Here is a 21,871-nt window from a genome sequence, read left to right on the forward strand (position 1 = left end):
GGAGGCCCTGGGGCATAGCTTTTAAGAACAGTATCACCCGGGTGTGTAAGGTCTGGGTTTGAATTTTAGGTGCAGAACTTTCCAGCTCCGTGGCGTTGGAAAGGTTGCCTAACTTCAGTGAGCCTTGGTTTCCTCGTCTGCCAAATAGAGACAGAGCAGGTCATGCCTAACCTTGTGAGGTTTAGATCACAGGAGATGATGATGAGAAAGCATTTAGCAATTGAATTCTAGTCGATGATCTGCATGCTCAAGTATTTAAGGAAAAGAATGCAGATAACAGAAATATGTTTCGAAAGGTATTTAAAATGGATTAATGAATAGATAGGGTAAAGTATAATAAAAACTAATGGTTGAGCCAATACCGGTTTGGCTCAGTGGATAGAGCATCGGCCTGTGGACTGAAGAGTCCCAGGTTCGATTCTGGTCAAGGGCATGTACCAGGGTTTCCCAGTAGGAGATGTGCATGTACCAGTAGCATGAACCAGTAGGAGATGTGCAGGAGGCAGCTGATCGATGTTTCTCTCTCATCGATGTTTCTAACTCTCTATCTCTCTCCCTTCTTCTCTGTAAAAAATCAATAAAATATATTTAAAAAAAAAAAACAACTAATGGTTGAATCAGAATGTTCCAACGCTGAGAAAGGAGGCCAGACGTGCTTTTGGTCTGACAGCTCCCTCTGACCTCCCAGGGTTGTTATTTGCCTTGACGCTGCTACTCACAGTCTTCAGAGCCCTGTCCTCAGAGCAACCGGGAGCTCTCCTCTCCCCGAGCCCCATGGATTTCCTGGCACATGGCTTTCCCTGCTGGCTTCAAAGGCATTCCAGGCAGGGGAGCACTGCGGAGCATGGAGAGAACTGCATGACTGCCTCCAAAGGCCTTCCATCAACGAGCTAGGAGATGCCTTGGAAACCATCGAGCTCAGTTCCTCCTACTTGATGAAACTGAAACTCAGAGAGAGGAAGGGACAGGACTTCCACTTGCCCATAGGGTGCCTTTGTGCAAATGAGAAACAGTGCCCCCAGCTGGACAGCGCAGTCCTGAGCCTGGGTGGACAACAGCCTGACAGTGAAAGGGGCCCGGATCTCAGACCAACAGACGGCTTCACTGTGCCCTTCCTGTGCAGAAACTCTGGGAAAGGGTTTGCTCACGATCACAAACATGAGTGGTCATAGAGCCGAGTCTGACTGGCAACCTTAGCAGCAGAGATGGAGTCACTTATCGGCGGAAAATGAGTGGCCCCTGAACTCTCTGCTGGCCTTGCAGAGCAAGATGCATTGGTCAAAAAGCCTGGACTTCACGCTCTGCCTTCCTGTGTGGCTTCTCTAATGACAGAAAGGCAGGTAATCTGCGTGGTGTGGGTCCCTCTGGGATATTTCACCCATAGCTGGTGGCCCAGAAAAGCTCAACACATTCAAAGGAGTGAGGGGGCTCTGGTACCTGGGGAGGGAGAACCTAATCACTCAGATCAGAATCAACGCTTAAAAAATGTAAGGTCATACCCCGGAGGACAGTTCAGTTATGAAATTGTAACAAACAGCTAGCAGGGCCCGGCTATGGGAAAACGGGGATCATTTCAAAGAAATGAGTTGAGTTTCCCATCACTGGAGTATTTCATGACTTGTGTGATGAGAAAGACATGGCACACTATTAGGGGCAACTTCAATTGAAATTAGGAGAGTTATGATATACTACAGCTTAAGCAATAGCAGCCTGTATCAAAGCAGTTCATGACCACGTAGTCCCCTTTGGTCTATAAGCAACTTTCTTACCCTTATCTTCTCCTTTCCTCTCCTGAATTTACCTACCTGTAGAACCAGCTGGTGATCTCTGCTTCCCCACATTGCATTGAAAGGACTTCTCCTTCTTCCTTATATCTTATCTTTAGGCCAAGGATCAGTAGATTTTTTTTCTACAAAGGGCCAGATAGCACCTATTTTGGGTTTTGCAGGCCACAATCATCTCTCTCACAACTACTCAACTCTGCCATTGTAGCACGAAAGTAGCCATAGACAATATGTAAATTCATGGGTGTGGTGTGTTCCAACAAAGCTTTATTTATATATTTTAAAAATGGTAGGCAAGATTGGGCTTGCTGGTCATAGTTTGCTGACACCTGCTCTAGGTGGGCATGTGGTGGGCATGTGGTGGGCATGTGGTGGGCAGAATCTGAGCTCCAGGCCCTTGACACGTGCTGTGAAAACCAACAAGAGGCGATGCTCCTAGTCAAACAGAAATTAGGAGCCAAGCTGGCAATGGTGGGAAATCCTGCCTCTGATCCTTCCCTGGGTCCTCATTGGGTTGGGAAGAGGATTACACAGAGAAGATTGGTACCGTGCAGTCAGAGGAGGACTTATCTGGAGCACGGATGCTTCTGTGTACTACCTGCTTCTAATAATGCAACCTACGGAGGTGATCAATACATGTGTGGGGTAATGACAGTAGTGACCCCAAGAGGTGGGAAATGAAGGACAAGGTCTGAGTTGAAGCTGAGCTGAATTGTGCTTGATTGCTGGCAAACTCATTCTGCACCACTCTCTCCTGAGGTGGGCACATCGTAGTGTCCTGAGGACTCTCAAAGGTGAGCTGAGCTCTAAGGATGGTGGCTGCTCTAAGGATGGTGGCTGCTCTAAGGATGCTGGCTGCTATAAGGATGGTGGCTGCTATAAGGATGGTGGCTGCTCTAAGGATGGTGGCTGCTATAAGGATGCTGGCTGCTTTAAGGATGGTGGCTGCTATTGGAAGAGCTTCAAGAAGACATGGGCAACCCTATAAAGAAAGCCCCTTCTTCAATAGCCTTAGGCCAGAAGGTTCTGGAAATCTGCTTTCAGTTAGGAATAGTGCACTCTCTGGGCCCTTTCAGATCCTTCCATAAGGGGGCAGCATAGAGAAGATAACCTAGCCACATCCTCCCGGTCCTCCTCCTGGGGAGTGCAGGGGCCAGGCATGGTGAGTTTTCCAGGGCCTGGGGTCAGGGCCAGGGCAGCTGAGAAGGAGGAAGGAGGAAACAGGGGCTAGAAGTGATCGCTTTGTTCATTAGGCTACTTGGCTTTTCCTTCCCCAATACCCAGATTCTTTTTATGTTTACTTGTTTTTCTTAAAATGCTTTCAATTCCGAAGCTATCTTAACCTTTTTCTTGTCTAACACTGTCATTTGGGAGTAGGAAATGTACTCTAATTACATGGGAGTGTGTCCAACGGTCTATGGGGAGGAACACACTTCTACCGTCTTGTAATGTTTTATGTTCTTGGCTTGTGCCTTTCACAAGACACTTACTTAAATCACTCCTAATAAAATGTGGAACAAAACTGTTCGATGTAGTCACTGATCGAATATTTATTTGTCATTGCTTTCTTTTGCTCACATATTTTGCTAATAGGATGCAAAGATTCTGCACATCAAGTTACTTTCAGGAGCCAGAGAATCTGTACTCGGTGGCTTACCTTTAATCTGCGGCATCGCTTTGGCCCAAATCACTTCACATCTCTGGATCTAGGTTTTCCTTATTCATGACATGCGAAGTTGAATCAAAAAATGTCAAAATTGCCTTTTGGCAAAAACATTCTAGGGTAGCTTAGAGTGAGGCTTCTGTTTTCCACCAGGGCCATGTTCCTTCCCACTTCCTTTCTGCTACAGGAACCCCTTTAACCAGGTTTCAACTAACGACGGAAGAGAAGGAAAGATCAAATAGACCCTAAGAATCACTACACTGTTCTTGGGAAAGAAAAGGAATCGTTTGTTTTAACTACACACACACACACACACACACACACACACACACACACACACGCACGGTTTATAATACGCCTGAATGTGAACATTTTAATAATCAATTATAATGCACCAATGAGAACATTTCTCTTCTGAGCAGCCAGCAAATATTTGGTAAAGGGATTATTTCTTTACTTATGGGCAAAAATCAAAAGGCCACATTCTGAGGGGACCCAGCCACCCTGTATCTCCCAAGCAGTGCTGCTGACGAGGCTAAGCCTTCAAGAGGACCTGACGGAACAATCGCAGAGAAATGCCAGCCTCGGTGGGGAATACACTTAGAATCTCCAGCCTCCATGGCTAGGCTGTCATCACAACGTATCGGCCACATTTCATTCCAGTCACTGCCACAAAAGACCCAGACATTGGGGTAAGAGGGCTGACCAGGCAGGCACTCCTATAAATTGGTTTCAGCTCCTAACACACACCTACTATGAAAACATCCTAGAACACAAATTAAATGTGCATAAGATGAGCAACAAAAACGAGAGAGCTCCCTGACCTATAGGATTGGACCATGTAAAAGGCAAGACGACTTCTAAGATCCTTTCAACCCTAATCTGCTGCAATAAAAAGAAACCAAAACTCCAATGACATGCCAGGCATTACGTCCTGGATGGGACTCCACCGTGTCAGACCGGCCACACTAGGAATCCCAACTGAAACCTTTGACTCCCAGGCTCGCTCAGCTCTCCCCCAGTCAGCCCACCAGCCCCCAAAGCAGTGCACTGGCTCACCTGAAAGCTGACAAAAATTAGTTGAAATTTCAACCACCAAGCTGAAAATTAGATTTCAATGCCCTCCCTTGTATTCAGACTTCCAGCCTAAGTAGCAGCATAGCAGCATAAAGTGACTGCTAACCAAGGTAGCTCTCAGATAAACTGGATGTTTCCCCTGAGCCCATCACCAGCAGACGAGAAACGGCATTTGGGGGGAAATATAGAAACTAGAGAGGAGATGGCAGTACCCCCAGCAGAAGTCAAAGGGGCCTTGAAAGAGCGAAACAGCTTCCCCTGAAACGTTCCCTCGGAAAATAAAGCAACAGCAGCAACCAAAATGACCGGTACCACTGAGCTTTCACTTACACCAGTCCCCCTGCTGCACTGAAATTTTCTCTCCTCTCCAAATGTTAACATCCTATTTGCAACCCCAGTTTATATTTCTTCTCTGTAAGACTTTCCCAAGCCCACCCACCCTACAGAAAAAGGCTCCATTCTCTGGCCTCCAAACATGTCTCCTTTCACTTGCCCAGCAATAGCGCTCGCACTGTCTCGCATCCTCTCACATTTTTGTTTTGTGACATCATGCAACAATTACACCATCACTTGGCTCCTCACATGCTTGTACCTTGATTCCTAAATTTGATGTTCACCTCCCTGAAAGCGAAGTCCATCATCATTTTAGCTTTTTTTTCCCCTAAGGCAATAAACGGCACAGGTGGGTGTTCAATGTATGCTCGTCGACTCAGGAAGGCAAACCAGGAAGGAAGCAGTGGAGGAAAGGTAACAGAACAAAAATCTCTCTCTCTCCCTGCAGAGCGTGAAGGGAGACCCGTCATGACGGAGAAGGGATGAAAATCTCATGCAAGCTAAGGACGGGCTGCACCCGGGAGGCACCTCCAACGTCTGCAGAACTGAAGGAAGGATGGAAGGAAAGGAAGTCTGGGTGGGAGGAAAGGTGAATGGAAAAATGAACAGGAAGACAATGAGAAGGGGAAAGAAAAAGAGGGGAGGATGGAGGGAGAGAGGGATGGGAGGAGAGGAGACCGGAAGAAAGGAAGGATGGAAAGAAAAATGGAAGGAAAGCTAGAAGAAAGGGTGGGAGGAAGGAGAAGGGAGAGTGGAAAAGAGGGGCAAGGCTGGGTGGGATGCAGGACAAGTCTTACCCTTGGCTTTCCGGGTCTTCCATGTTTATCCTCGGTCCCTTTCTATCTCCGGAATATCTCTTGGTGCCTTACGGGCCCCCCAGCACCTGGTTCCAGGCTTGCTGATGCACCTGCATAAAGCTGTGTGTGACCCCCTTCCAATGCCGTTTGCTTCACAGGTCAGCGCCCACCATGTCCTGCCCAGAAGTGCCACCGACCCTGGGAAGTCAGCACCAGGAAGGCTGCATTTCGTGGCCCAGGACTGAGAGCTCTGGAGGGCGTCTGGGTATAAGCCTGAGGCACCACTGGCTCTCCACCAGGAGGTGCAGTGGGAGGCCTTCTCCTCTTATTTGTGCCAAGGCATCACATGACCCCCTCAGTCCACCGGCTTCCCAGGCAGCCCATCAGGGAATCCGGGCTCCAGGGCTCCATGGGGCGGGCGCAGGGGAGTGCCTTTGAGGACACTCATTGGCACACAGCCATGCCTCCTTCTCTGCCAGCCGCCCCCCCCCCCCCGACCCCCAGGGCCTCAACACTCAATTCAGAGTGTGCCCAGACAACACAGGAAGGCGGCAGCCTACATCTTGGCAAACGCACAACTCTTTGTGACAACCCCATGAAAGATCCCAGGCAGCTCCGCTTCCCAAGACGTCTCCAACTCTACTGTTCTCCTTTCCCTCTAACAGAATAACCACGACTTTGTGAATGTTAATGTACTTTTAAAAAAAATTGCCATGGGGGAACACATCCCTTGAAGATACAATGAAGCAACTCTGGGTGGGAAAAGGAGAAGGTCTATGCCTTAGGGAGGTCCCTACACCCCTGAATCTGGATGCGGACTTTAGCCTGTGTGTTCACTTTTCAGGCAAGGAGTCCACAGTTCTCAATAGATGCTCTAAGGCAGCGGTTCTCAACGTGTGGGTCGCGACCCCTTTGGTGGTCGAACGACCCTTTCACAGGGGTTGCCTAAGACCATCCTGCATATCAGATATCTACATTACGATTCATAACAGTAGCAACATGACAGTTATGAAGTAGCAACGAAAATAATTTTACGGTTGGGGGTCACAACATGAGGAACTGTATTTAAAGGGCCAGAAGGTTGAGAACCACTGCTCTAAGGGAACTGTGATCCAAACAAGATTAAAACTACCACCCTATACAAGGCAAGAAGGGGGGGGGGGAATTATCCGTCAGGAAAAGAGGGCTTGCTTCGTTTGCCAAAGACAACTGAAGTTCATGAAAATGCATTTCCTAAAATTAACCTATTTCTCTAAGGTGACCATGAAATTTTAATATAGGAGCTTTCTTCCCCTTCCACTGCACATCTCAGAGGTGAGCCCGTCTTTGTGCCCATCTGTCTGTCTGTCTGTCCCCACAAGCCCTGCAGCCCATATCTGCTGTGATGGCAAGAGAAGGCCATTTAAACCTGTGACACTTCATTAAGCACCTGCCCACCGCCATCCTGGCTCTAAATTAAAGTAAAGCCATTCCAAATGCACAAGCCTTGGAAATGCGCTCCCTCCTGCTCGTCCAAACACACTCTAAAAAGGAAAATAAGATGAGTGGTTTTCAAGGAGGTTGCAGTCTTAATATACCAAATCAGTGTCTTGAAACTTAAACTATTGCTGGGAGAATAACCGGACATAGATGGGAAATATTTAAGGAAGCCCTGACACAGCCCTGCTGAGACAGGAAGAGTGATTCGACTGCTGCAGAACACAAGGGGGGAGCGAGCCAAACCAGGGCGATGCACTTGAGCAAGCACCGACACACGGAATAATGGGAAAATCTGCTCTATCACTTTATTTTTTTAAAAAAACTGTTAGCAAACTCTGCCGCTGTTAATCACTGCTCCCATATGGCACGGCTGCCACCTTTATGAATCATGTTTTATCTCGAAAAGAGTGTCCTTTATTACCTTCCCTTTAGCACGTCTCTCGGGAGTTGTGAAACAAGAACATGGGAAAAGCTCTGAAAGTCTCCGTGCCAGGATCAGCATTTACCAATTGGACAGGCGAGAAAGCTGCACATGGTGAAAGTTGTACATGGTGGCCAACTCTGGGAGGCCGACTGTTAGCATCTTCACTTCCAAGCTGCAGAAACGGGGCTGTCTTTTCCTAAAAGGAACTTCACCTCTAAGGCTCTGCCTCGATTGCACTTGAAATCTTCTAAGCCCTGGGTGGGGAGTAGCCGGAAGACTCAGGTAGCTGTTGTTTTAGATGGAGGGTTTAAATAAATTTGATTCGGGGGAATGGGTGCGGTATTGCACCACACTGTAGCACAATGCACTAAAAGACAAACTTGGTGAATGACTGTAAACATACATTAAATGGGGCAGAAGGAGATACGCATGTAAAGGGGTAAGGACGGTTTACCGTGATGCACATAGCATTTGCCCAGTTACTTGAAAACACGCAACAATAGAGGTAACCAATACGAAACTCAGGATTCAGGAAAATTTGCCTTAAGGCTCTCCATTGACACAGTGATGCCACTTTACGGAACTGCAACATCAGCCATACTTCAGCAGATCAAAAGGCAATCTCTCTGCCTCTCGCCCCGAGACTAATGGCTTTCAGAAGTTCTGAGTATTAGGAGCTCTCCGAAACTAAAAGCGCAGAGAGGAACAAATTCAGCTCCCCAGGGGAACTGGGCAGTCTGTCCACGCAACACGCCTCCCACCCGTGGAGCCTAAAGGGAGCAGATGCGCTACGTACGGGGCACAAACTCTATCTTTCCAGTGTCGGTCCTGTCCTGCCCCTCCTACCCTTCTCTTCCCCCAAAGGGAGAAAGTGGTCTGGGTTCTGCAGGTGGAAGCCAAAAGCTTATGTGTGGGCTTCCCCCACCTCAGCCCGGGGCTGCCCAGGGTCCCCCTGCACTCGGCTGCCTGACCTGCCACGGTGAGTAAGTCACTTACCACGATGGGGGGCCGGCAGGCAGGGCTGCTGCGGCTGAGCCCAGTGCTCCGGAGGCTGGAGTGCCCGGAAGGAAATCCCGGGAGCAGCCTGGGACCAGGATGCAGGGGCTGAGGCTCTGCTCACCTCTCAGCAGAGGCAGCCTGTCACCCTCCCAAATGAGTGGATTAATCAATGATAACCCCGCGGTCAGGTCTGTGGAACTGAGCAGATGGAAACCCTGGCGTTTTTTCCCCCAGCAAAGAGGACCGTGGGAACTCCAGTGACTAAAGGGGGACATGGCATATGCTCTGAATCAGGAGTCAGCTACCCAAATCATACACAGAGCCGGAGCCTTGCTCCCAGGCTGGCACATGTCCTATTTCTCCCTGCGGGGGGCTGGGAGGGGGGCGAGGGGAGTACGATGGGGGGAGGGGACACTAAGAGCCAGGACACTGCCATCACCTCTCCTCCTTCCATCCCCCACCAAGTAATCAGTCTGGAGGTGTCTCCTCCCGGAACAATAATTTTGGAAACTCGTGGAAGTGTATGATTTTGGTACGTGAGTGAAGGGACCTTAGGCCGCTCTGGCACGTGACCAAGATTACGCCGAGAGCTGCTGAACACAAATCCATTCTTCAAGCCCATCTCCATAACGCAACTCAGAACAGACGTTAAGCAAAATGTTGATGCTCTCAACTCAAATCCCTTTGTTTCTCTCCATGTAAGGCACTTGATATCACTGCCAGCAGGTGGTCATGCTTGCTGACCCTTCCTAATAATTCCAGCTGATGCTAAATGAATAGGACAGGTGGTGACTCTCGAGGCCGTGGCTGTCGCTTTGGCAGACTGGGGTGCAAGGCACCAAGACTGTTTTACCTCCTCTCTCTCTAACATTATGTAGAATAGCCGTGCAAGAAGGATCCTTAGGAGATCAAATCTAACACTTTGATTTTATAACTGGGGAAATAAAACTCAGACTGTAAGTCATTTATCTTGAAATGCATAATCATTTACCCTACAAGCTCCTACTGTGTACAAGATCCTCACAATGCATAGCCACAAAATTTTATCAGTGAGCCCTGGCCAGTGTGGCTCAGTTGGTTGGGCATCATCTGAAAGGTTGCTAGTTCTATTCCTGGGCAAGGCACCTGCCTGGGTTGTGGGCTCCATCCCCAGTAGGAGATGTGCAGGAGGCAGCTGATTGATGTTTCTCTCTCATCGATGTTTCTAACTCTCTATCTCTCCCTTCCTCTCTGTAAAAAATCAATAAAATATATTTAAAAATTTTTTTTTCACTTATTCAGTCCATATTTCAGAATAATATTCCCTTGGATTTTCTGAAGTCTGTGTACATTTCCCACCTGGAGATGGCCAAACAGAGATATGCCCCAAGTACAGGTGTTAGCAAACTTTTTCTCTAAAAAGCAAGAATAACAGGCTTCATGGGCCATACAGTCTCTGTTGCAACTACTGAGCTCTGCCATTATAGAGTGAAAGCAGCAATAGGCAGTAAGAGGTGTGACTATGTTCCAATAAAACTTTATTTACAAAAAAAAAATAAAGTCTGCATGCTGGATTTGACCCAGGGGCTGTATTTTGCTGACCTCTGCCCTTGTGGGACCTCATATGACAATGACCTCTTTGGGCTGCAGATCTCAAGTTTGCTTTAATTGGGTCTTATTTCACCTCAAAACTCCCTTAGATTCTATGAAAAATAACAGAATAAGGAGCTAAGGGCGTGAACCTTATACCCAGCTATTATAATTACTCAGACAGCACAGGGAAGGAATGGGAATCAGAAATAGAACTGTTCCTGACCAGCCACGCAAAGACAGAAGTTTCCACCTAAGTAACCAAGCCCTGAGCCTCCCTAACGGAATGTGATGTCTTCTCCCCAGCAAGGGATGATGATGTTCCCATGATATTAGGTAGGTTCCATCACCGTGCCACTCCCATAGAGAAGAACTCTCCTCCATCCCTGCTGGAGGCAATTCTCAGCGAGGCTGCTTAGCGTGGTGGGCAAGGCAGACACGGGGCAGAAGTGAAGGGTCAGTCGGTACGCAGGTCTGATCTTCTGTGAGCCCATTACCTGGGCAGGGTGGGCGAGTGAGAAACAGGTAGCCCAGCTGCCTCCCTGTCTGTGTGGCTTCAGAGAAAGGGGTTCTCCGAAGCGGCCCTTGCAGCCTGCAAAACCAACAGGGTTCATCACGTAGAGTGAGTGTGTGTTGCTCACACGAGCCCATCAAGTCAGAACTTGAGAATTCTGGGCAAAAGCTCACAACTTAAAAATAGCACAAGAACCCTGGCTCAAAGGGCTCCCAGGCGATGGCCCTCAGGAGATGTAGCTCAGACGCCCGGGGGATGTGACGGTGCAATGGTGATTCAACAATCACTTATACCTTAGACCCTCCTGTAAGTGCTTCTTTCCAGACAGGTATTTCCTCCAAAAAAGTTACAATCCCCTGGCAAAATGCGCGCTGTACCCAGAGATGCTGTGTGCAGGAATGACTGCTGCCCCGGGTCGACCAACAAGAGATGCTTCGTGTCCAATTTCAGCGTTTAAGGAAGATGACAAGCGATCATCTAGCATCACATGGTTTGGGTTGACTTGTTTTGGCTATGGGATGTGCTATGTGACACCAAACATCTGGACAAACATTTTCAAAGTTTCTCCATGAACCAGAGACCCAGATGTTTGGTGTCGAAAAAATAAACAAATAATCGGACGATTGGCAGATCCCCTTCCTAACTTCTCATCCAAGGATCCGCTACCTCTAAATAAACCACACTAAGCTTGCTGCACTATCCCCCTTAGTTCTCTGGGTTCCATAAAAAGAAAAGGCAATTTGAATTCATTGATCAGCAATTGAGAGCCACACTGTTATGTCAGCTCTGATTCCGTTGACTGTACTTGGTAAAACCTAACGACGCCATAAAACATCCCGAGTCAGCCAGAGAGAGCGCGTCAGTGTCGGAACAACCACGGACCATTACACACTGAAGGAAAAGTCTACTAGGACTTCTCATTCCCATTAGATAATGAGTGAAAATGATGGGGAAGGGCAGTATTTCGGTCGTTAGCCCGCGATTAAACCCGATTCAGCTGCCAACGTTACATCAAATCTGCAAGCCCTCGGGCCCAATGGTGCATCTACTTTTCATCCTATTACGAGGCAGCGGGAGTGGTCTCTCAGCATGCTCGGGCTTCCCGTGTGATGGCAACACGCGTCACAGGCTTTTATAAACTCTATCTTCTTAAATGCCCTCCGCTGGGGCAGAGGTCCTTCAGTGAACAGCAAAGCCACTATATCTTAGCTTGCTCTGTGATTGGCAATTTAACTGTTGCTTTTCCTTACCACAGACATATGCATGCATACATACATATATACGATACATACATACATACATACACACATACATACAAAAAGGAAATTCCAAAGCAGGTTAGACTTTTCTGTAGGGAAGTCACCATCACTAGAAATATAAGCTAAAGCTTAAGAGAGACTCTTGTGTTTAAAAAACATGACTGGGAAGAGATGAGAAGTTTCTCATCTTTCATGGCGACCAAAATCATTAAAACAAATTAGGGCTCAGAATCTGAGAATGATAGAGCTCCGTGCAGTGCCATGGTTCTCAAACGGTGAACCACTTTGCTGTAATTTCTAGGACAGTACATGCTGACAGATTTAACCCAAATAAACAAAAGCTCTTGGTGGGTTCTCCATAATTGTTGAAAGTATAAAGGGGCCCTAAGACCAAAGAGTCTGAGAACCTCTGGTTCACTGGAAGTAAAATGGTTTTTAAGTTTGTTTTGTCTTCTCCGCCTCCCACTAGCTGTGTGACCTTAGCCAAGTTACTTAGCCTCTCTGGTCTTCCATTTTCTATGTAACAGACTATTCTTTGCAAGCCTGCTTCCCTACTGAAAGACAACATCCAAAAGATCAGGATTATGCCTGTAGTGTTCATTCTCTTCATTCCATAGTCCCAGGGCCTAGCACAGCCCATTGCTTCATACATAACAGGGTCTCAAGAAATAATTTTTTGAGTTGATTGGCAGGAGGCTGTGGGGATTAAATAGGACAATATGGGTAAAGTGCTCGGTGAAGCACCTGGCACATGGCAAATGTCATAGGTGCTCAGTAAATGTCAGATCCCTGTCTTCACCACTAACGCTGTTCTCAGTTGCACCACACAGGAGGGAAAATGCACAGTTTACCTATAGACAGTGAAAGCTTCAGGTCCCCAAACTAACAGCATTAACGTCACCCGAGAAATTATCACAGCTACCAATTATCTGGCTCCAACACTAGCCCCACTGGATCAGAAACTCTGGAGGGGGCCCACCAGTCTGTGTTGTAACAAGCCCTCAGGAGATTCTAATTTGTGCCCAAGGGTGAGAACCGTGGCTTTAAGATATGCATGGAGTCGCCCTGAAAAAAAAAAGTATTTTATGATAGTAGCATATTGGACTTCGATAGCAGACAGTGCCCCATATGTTCTACGTTGTGGATGCCCAGGATCTCTTTTGGACAAAGGTAGGAGATACAGAAAGTCAAACACAACCAAGTCTGTTTGGGGCTTGCAGGGTGAAGTGACTGATTCTGGATTCTGGTTATGCGTCTGGGGGCCAGTGCTGAGCACGCTTTGCGTTTGAATAAAGCTGGCACCAGTAGGAGCAGAGGACGTTATACCTTAAAGAAGCCGCGGCGTAACCCTCGAGTCATCTTTGTGGCCAGGCATAAAATCTGGGGGAGGGAACAGAGGTGGGCGAGGAGAGAGAAGGAAGGTAACTGGTTGTGTCTGTAGCTCTAGAAAGCATGCATTCAATTGCTGATTTCTAGTTTTCACAACTCCCTTGCAACACAGCAAACCACTACCATTAGGGAAATTACTCATGAGTTCTAACCTTTGAGGGATGCCGCCAGCCTGAGTAAATTTCCATAGGCCCGCAACAAGGTGGGCGCTCGGGATGTACAGATGCACGCTGCACATGTCGAGGCTCACAGCTATCCTAAGGCGTGGGCACTATCATAGTCTCATTTCACACCTGTAGAAATGGAGCTTCAAGAGATGAAGCAGAGGTGGGATTCAAGCCCTGGAATGCCTGACTCCAAATGTGTGCCCTTCGCGAGTAATTCTACCTATGCATATCCAATACAGAGAATAGTCTTGCAAATATAATGAAGCACTATCTAGATAGGGGCTACGATTCAAAGTTAATGCATAAACTAAACCTCCCGTAATAATCCTTGGAAAGAATCCCATCAATTGTTCACCGAGTACAATATCATATTGTATTACACACACACAATGTTGTGCGGTACTATATCTGTACAACCTCACACATTAACTTAGATTATAGAATATAGAGCACACAGTCAAAACATGAGTATTTTTAAAAAATGGGAGAAGATGTAGAGTTGATTATAAGGAAGTTAAATGTACATGGTAGCCAAGCCACCCACAAACAGGCCATAGGCTAAGGGAATGGGCAGGCACACAAGGTAACAGAAGCAGTGCTCTATGTACCAGACGGTTCTAGCAGGAAGTACCTGGAAAAGCTTGTATTATGCCCGGGGAGAGGGCACACCCATGCCTACAGATGTTATAAGGCAGGGGTGGGAGCACAGCCAGACCTTGAGGGCAGGTGAAGGAGGATCTGAGCCTTCTTGAGAGAAGCAGACAGAGAGGATGGATAAGAAACAAAGATCATGTGAACCAAGGATTTGAAAAAAACACCCTGGTCTTAGAAGTTGAGTTGGGATACCGTAGATCTGAGCCCTCCCCTTTCTCCCCAGTTGCTAGGGCTTTGGCATTGACCCAATCTATATAATAAAAGCCTAAGCGACCATTATGGCAGAATGACCAGAACGACCGGTCGCTATGATGCTCACTGACCACCAGGGGGCAGACGCTCAACACAGGAGCTGCCCCCTGGTGGTCAGTGCATTCCCATAGGGGGAGCGCCACTCAGCTAGAAGCCGGGGTCACGGCTGGTGAGCGCAGCGGCTGTGGCAAGAACCTCTCCCGCCTGCACGGCAGCACTAAGGAGCAGTGAGCCGAGCAGTAAGGAGCAACAAGCAGGTGGGCAGTAAGGAGCGAGGGGTCCCGGACTGCAAGAGGGCACAGGCTGAGCTGAAGGACCCCCTCCCCTCCAGTGCACACATTTTGTGCACTGGGCCTCTAGTTAGTTATAAAATGGGACTAATAATATCGGATCCACAGAATATGTATTTGTAGTGATTGTGTATGTGTTTATGTTTATGTAGTGCAATAATTTTATTTCTTCTGCAAGATAAATATGCATTATCTGAAATAAATTAAAATCACTTTTTTAAAGCTTTATACCCCCCTTAAATCTTCTCTGAGGACAGAGAGCAGGAGTGAGGGGGTAAGAAAAAATAATGCTTAGTGCACACCTATGATGTAGGTCCTTTGCTACTGAATATAGCTTTATCCCCATTGTTACAAATGAGGGAATAAGGCTCAGTAAGAGAGGTTTAGTAACTTTCCCTAAGCCAAACAGCTACTGAGTGGCAGAACCAGGATTTGAACCAAGTCTAGCTACCTTCTAAGCTTACACCATTATCATAACAGAACTTGACAAATATCATTATCATAAAAAAACTTGACATCAAAATGCATTACAACCTAGGATTGGTTTTTTTGTGTGTTTGTTTTTTTGTGTGGCACATTCCTGAATAAGAACAAGGAAGAAAGAAACAGCATCGATCATGAAGTCAACCAAGATTGATTGGGCAACCACTAGATGCCACGCCCTATTTGGGGTTCAGTAGTGAACAAAACAGGAAGAGTCCTGCTCTCATGAAGGGCCCAAGGACCTCCAACCAGCATCGACGGTGATCCCACCTTGCTGATTGCCTCATCTGGAAACTGGGAAGGGGTGTGCCTAATTGTGTTCAACTGTCCAGCTCTCAGAGTCTCTGATTCCATAGGAAACATTTATTGTCCTGTCCTTTAAAATTCATTCAGGCCATCAGCTGCCCCCAAAATCAACGATTTCCACCCCTTCCCTCTAATCAGGCCTTTCCTCCAACATGATTCACACGCAATCAAGTCACAGGATTTACGGAGCAAAAGAATCCAACTGGGCTTCTCAGGAGCTTTGCCATCTACCTGGCCAGATAAAATTAACACACCTGCCCCAGGGTGCCCACCCCAGGTTCACATCCACACGATCTCAGGCACAAACCTCCCTGACTGTTGCATTTTGTCGCTGACATCAAATCAGGCATCCCCGTGTCCCCAGTGCCTACTAATAAATTAAAAGCTTTTCTGTCACTGTAATGATGCTGATAAAGCATTCCTTTCCACCATGGTACTGTCATTACTTTCCATTTTTGTTCATGCTTGTGTTTGCCTCATACACCTTTCTCAATATCCTAAAAATGGAACCCTTATTTAGATTGTTCCAGACACACCACTTAGCGGTAAGGATCTTGCTGTTATATTTCTATCACGTTTCCTTTAAAATTTACGTTCCTGTTTAAATGGAGGAAGTCAATTGCATAGGCATTTATCTCTTGATATTGATGAAATTAGCACATACAGGGCAGTGGTACAAGCTGAGTGGATTTAAGAACCTCGATTAGCACCATTAAATATATATATAAGAACCAAAGTGTATGCGGAGCGAGCTTCCCCTCCCCCTTCTTCTCCACAGACGCTGTTCCCTGAAATACAAGGAGAGGGGGAAAAAACACCTGAATGTAAAGGACTTGAGGGACCATTTCCCAGGCTCTTTGACACAAAGCCAGTGACTCTGGTATGTCTTACCCACATCATTTGTTCAGCTTTCTCCTCACACTTTCCACTGTGGGTTTTAATGTTTCTTCTTACACACCTGTCTGCCCCTCAGGCCTGCGATTTCAAAAGGGATGAACTTCATGTTTAGGTCCAGTGCCTAGCATAGCTTTTGGCATTAAGACTGTGATCAATTATTATTCAACAAAAAAATGAGACCCTTCTGTAGATGTGGAGGCAGAAGAAAGAGGCTCAGAGGGAAAGGAAAGGAAGAAATTCTGGGAGACTCTCAAGAGAAAGGGCATGGGAACTAGTATTTGCCTGCCCACCAAAATTCCAGACACTAGCCTGGCCGGTGTGGCTCAGTGGTTGAGCGTCAACCTATGAACCAGGAGGTCACGGTTCGATTCCCGGTCAGGGCACATGCCCAGGTTTCAGGCTTCATCTCCTCCATGCAGGAGGCAGCCAATCAATGATTCTCTCTCATCTTCGATGTTTCTATGTCTCTCTCTCCCTTTCTCTCTCTCTTTCTAAATAGCAATAAAGAAAAAAATTACAATACCGGACACTTTTAAACACTTCACATTGACAATCATTATTAGTTCCATTTTCCAGATGCTAACACTCATGCAGGTGAAGTGATTCACTCAAAGGCCTGCAGCTTGAAAGCTATAAACCCAAGATTCAAACCAGGTAGTTCTGGATCCCGAGTTCTGCCTCTGAGCAGCCAGACTCCAGACTGCCAGGCAAAATCCTGAGAGCGGTCAGACCGCCCAGCTCCTGGGCAGCCCAACCAGGCACTGGAAGCGCCCCACCTGGTGCTGAAGGCAAAAACCTGTGTCCCCTCTCTGCAGCCGGTAATTTGGGCTGGAGAGTGAGAGGTGACCGAAAAACCCATACTTCACACCTGGGCACCTCCTTGGGGTTCTGTCCAAACCCATCTCTGAGCCTTCAAGTCCCTCTCATGGTCCGGGGAGGTGGGCTCCGCCGGTGCTCTGGCGCCCTCTAGCGACCATCCTCTCTAATGCCAACTCGCTCCCACCCTTCCCTCTTGCCTCACCAACCCCTAGGGCTGCCCTGGCCTTGGACCCCTGGCAGCCTGATTTTGTTCCTCGAAGAGAAATGAACTTCCCTACAGATGTTTGGGATCTCTTGGATAAGGAAGGCCTTTTAGTCAATATACCTTAACCCTCAGAAGGTTTCTAGAATTAACCTGAAATACTGTATTTTCCCCCTCATGTTTTCTAGTTTTCTAAATATTAAGAGATACAAACTTAAAAACCTTGTGTTCTGCACCAGAGATAGAAAAGCAACATTTTAGAAAGTTTGTTCTTTTTGCATGCACCTTTCATTTAAAACAGAGTAAGGGATTCCCCTGTGGGTTCCTGGAACTGTAAACACCCATAACATCTGTTTACATTATTGACTCGGTGGTGACATTTAAAATAGGAAGCTAAGACCGCATGAGCAATTCTTCACAAAACATGCACATTAACAGGCATGGCTGCAGACAATGACTGTATAAATTTAATCATCTCTATTGGGTAAGTATTGCACTGGCTCCTAGAGACAGCAATGTAATAAGTCCCAAGCCTACTCCTCCAAACCCTCCAATGGATGTGGGATTCCCCCCCGCTCCCCCCACCCGCCAAACCATCCCCAACTCAGTAAAGATTATCAGTACATGTGGCGCCAGAGATTGGCGCCACCACAGTAATTATCTCCAGGGAACTTGAGTCTCTCTATGAGAGGAGTAATCAAGGCTGTTGAATGAGTCCCCTGATCTTGAGCAAGTCATCTCTCTAAGGTTCAGTTTCCACATCTGTCAAATTAAACAGCTCGAGTCCATAGGTTATCCCCACATTCTCTTCCCGTTCGGAGAGTCATAGATTCGAAGTGATGAAGTTGTTGCTCACAGCATAGAGATGTACCACAGGCCAGTGAGGTGGTCGCCCCCTACCTCTCTGAGTGTACTAAAGTCATAGGACTGGAATAAGCCTTCCCAAATTGGTCATCCCGGTCACTTTCAGCTCAAGACTTGCCTTCAGGTCTTCAGTATTTACTGAGCTAAGAGCTATGGTTCACAAGCCGCTTTTCCGAGAAGACAGCAGCCAAATAATGGATTCCCTGGGATTTGCCAACTTAAGGAAAACATACTATGAATCATATATATTTAGTAGTTCATGGACTAAACAGAAAGCTCCACATATATGAGGTTTCTAGCAGAGAAAAGACAAAGTATTGTGCAGTCACAAGTTTTATTAGATACCCACTGGTTGAATTCAATGCTAATGGAGGCCTTACTATATAGTGTCTGTTTCAAGTAACATAGAAGAGACAGTACATCCTGCCTGACCCAGTTATTGAGCTTGATTTTAGACCTACCACCAACCTTCACGTAAACACCTTACCCAAAAAAATGCATTTGTACTCTAACCCCTTAATTTTCATAATAAGCTTGCCTCAAAAGAAAAACCATTGTAGAATTTTTAGGACAATCCTAAAAAGCATGAAGTTCTTGTAATCTGTTCTTTACCATCTACATTCAATCAGGAGAAAGTCAGAGTCAAATGCAACTCTATTATTGTATGCCGCGAGGTCAGTTCTAATGCACTATAGGATGGTCTTCAACCATGTGACATTTTTAAATGCATTTTGAATCTTCTGTCTTGATATTTTGTGACTTAATATACTGACTACGGTTGCCAAGGAAATACGACTTAGGGTTATATATGGATCCAAAGGGGCTTTGTGGTTTAAAAAATATATTAACAAGACAAAAATGGAAAGATCAAATACAGAGAACAAATTTAGCTTTTTTTCCCTCCAAAATGCATACCGACCTGCAGGCTATGTCTCTGATTAAAAAGTACAAAGATTCAAGAAGTGGCCTTCCCAACTCAAGAAGAGACTTTCTCCCAATCAGCCAAGTTGACACCATCAGAGTAGCCCTCTCACCTCTCAGAGCCCTGTGACAGTGTGCGACACTGATTACACACATGAGCCGCTCACCTCCAATATGTTTACCTCCGAATGGAAAGTTCTTTATGTCACTAAAGGTGGCCATAATGGTCCAGCGTCTTACAAATCAGGGAGCTTATAAAATGAAGACAGAGAAAGGCACAGCGCAAACCATATAAATACATTCAGTTATGTTCCAAAAGATTCAAATGCAGATGAAAATAGAGATTCCGCCATTAACCCATTTTTTTAATCCATAATTATTTCTTAGGGTCGGTATAACTTTGAAGTGTCCAATCATGATGGCGGGCTCAGCCTGAAGATGGGAACAAGCAAAGCTGCTGTTCGTTGGAAGACTACATAAAACAGCTCTGGAAACAGATAACATCTTTGCTTCCCATTAACTGAAATGAGGTCTTTTTAAATTAAAACTCCACACGCAGATCAAGAAACACTTGAATGCAAGACACTCTTTAATTAAAACTTCTAAAAGCAAGCTCCCCTTAAGACAAACTGATGAGTCAAACAAAATGCTATGTTGCCACCAGATAGCTGGAGATAAACAGAAGTCTTAGAGGCACAAATAAAAAACAACTCAGAAACCTCAGGGCAATTATTTTAAAAGGAATATTTAGAAGCTCTAATAAAGTGGTTGTCCCATGCTGGGAAGTACAACGGACCCCATCTGCGCCTGCTCCCACTAAAGCAGGATGGGCCTACTTCTGGAAGAATAAAAAGGAGGCTGACCACTCAAAGGAGAGCCGTAGGTCTGGGACGGCGAGAGCATTCACATGGTAACACAGGACTAGACCCTTGGTTCCATTATAGGCAAGCTTTTCCCACTCAACCATTCAACACTGCCCAGGATTTGACATCCAGTCCTTCTATGAACTGACACTTCCTTTTATGTGATGACCAGGGGACATCACCTGGTTTTGATGTGGTTTGAGTTTGATGCTGTAAAAGCCTCAGAATCTTCCCATCAGGGACAATGAGAAGAATCTGGTCTTTATTAGGACCCACTATTACTAGTAACACAGGTGTTCTAACCGTAATTGCCAATCCTATTTTTATCCGCCTCCCAGGTGTGACCACCTTTGACCTACTCTGAGCTCAACCCCCTGGTCTGCTAGAGCGACTTTGTTCAGTCTTTCTTTAAAAATGGACAGGCAAATCAAACGGATTTAACCTAGAGGCAGCAGCTCAGTAAGGGAAATGAAAACATCAGAAGTTATCAAATGGAAGCCACAGCCATCCTGAGCTCTGTCTTATCTGCTGGGTCATAAAAAGAAATGGGACCTTCCTAAACTTAAAGGGCATAAAAATAAGGCAAGTTGTTGCTTCTCTCTGACTCCTGGGAGATGTGCTATGCAGTTTAACCAGTATATACTCGCTGCAATATATCATCCTGGATTCAAAACACCTAGGCTCTAGGAAAGGGGTGTGTGTGTGTGTGTGTGTGTGTGTGTGTGTGTGTAGGGGGAGGGTGTTGTTTGAGAATAGGGATTGCTAAGAGGGCAGTAGAAAGAAGGAATGGGCAGAAAAGAATATTTCATTTGAAGATAAAGTAGTTTTTCCATAAGAGCAGGGTTTCATCATAGTTTCAGGAGAACACTAGTTTAGAGTACCTTGGACAGCTAAAAAAAAAAAAAAATGCTGTTTAAGAAACCGAGAAGCAATGAGCCAAGAACCACCAGAGCAATGCATTAGAAATTCCTGGCAAAGCAGCAAGAGGGCGAGGAGTTGGCTTTGCGTAGTTTTGGACGCAGGTGTACAGGAGCAGGGAGTCTCCCAAAGGCACTGAAATCCTAGGGCATCGGCGGGTCGGTTGGGGCAGAAGGGGGAGGGGACTCTGTTATTTCTCTTGCAACGTTTCCCCAGGCTCTCCCCCCTCTCCTTTTGCTTTCCTCCCTCCCCCTCCGGAACCCCAATGGCGCGCACTTCACACGCTCCAGGGACGGGATCTTCAACTCTGCAGCCGGCGATTTCTGCGGGAGCCTGGCCAGCTCTGGACTGGAAGCCAGTCTCACAAGGCCGCCAGGGACGCGGCCGGGTCTGGGGGGCCGGTGAAAACCAGGGCCTTAAAGCCCACCCACCCCCTCACTTCCTTCAGGAGGAAGGATGGGTGCATCTGCTAAGAGCATCTCTCAGCTTCCCCTTCTCCCCACCGGATGGTCATCGACACTCCTTAGACTTGGCCTGGGGCACCTCCTAACTGCCCCCCCGCCCCGGGTCCCACCCTAACAATCCGGGGCGTCTGCGATGCCACATCTCTTCGGTCGGCTGTGGCTAGCGCTTCAGGGGGTCCCTCCAGCCCTCGCCCTGTCCCCTGACGCCCCTGGCTACTTCAGTTCACAGAGCAAGGCGTGCTGAAGAACTTGGCTGAATCAAGGGACTTGCAAGCCTACTGATTCGCTTCAAGCCCGGTAGCCCCGGGCGAGCGCGACGGGAGAATTGGGAGGTCTTGGAAAGAGGTTGGGGAGGAGGCAGAGAGGCCGAACGCACCGCCGCTAGGTGAAGCCATTGGAAACCACTCCGATCCCCCAGCGCTTTCTCGCCAGCGGAGGGAGAGCCGCAACTTCGGCCAGGAAGCTGCTCCCCTCCTCCCCTCGG

General features: G+C 47.0%; 1 protein-coding gene across 5 annotated transcripts in view; it reads right to left on the bottom strand.

The window, feature by feature from the left end:
• CPNE4 (copine 4) overlaps window positions 1-21,871 on the bottom strand; it is a 347,198-nt gene that overhangs the window by 321,007 nt on the left and 4,320 nt on the right. The window contains exon 1 of one of the 5 annotated variants that reach the window (XM_006770196.2): window positions 5,655-5,924. The exons of the other annotated variants lie outside the window; for them this stretch is intronic. Coding sequence (XP_006770259.1) covers window positions 5,655-5,677 — 23 coding nt within the window. The 5' untranslated portion in view covers window positions 5,678-5,924. Of the gene's footprint in view, window positions 1-5,654; window positions 5,925-21,871 lie in introns of those variants that run through there. 5 annotated transcript variants of the gene reach the window in all.

Source organism: Myotis davidii, unplaced genomic scaffold (assembly GCF_000327345.1).
Source record: "Myotis davidii unplaced genomic scaffold, ASM32734v1 scaffold962, whole genome shotgun sequence".
NCBI lineage: Eukaryota > Metazoa > Chordata > Mammalia > Chiroptera > Vespertilionidae > Myotis > Myotis davidii.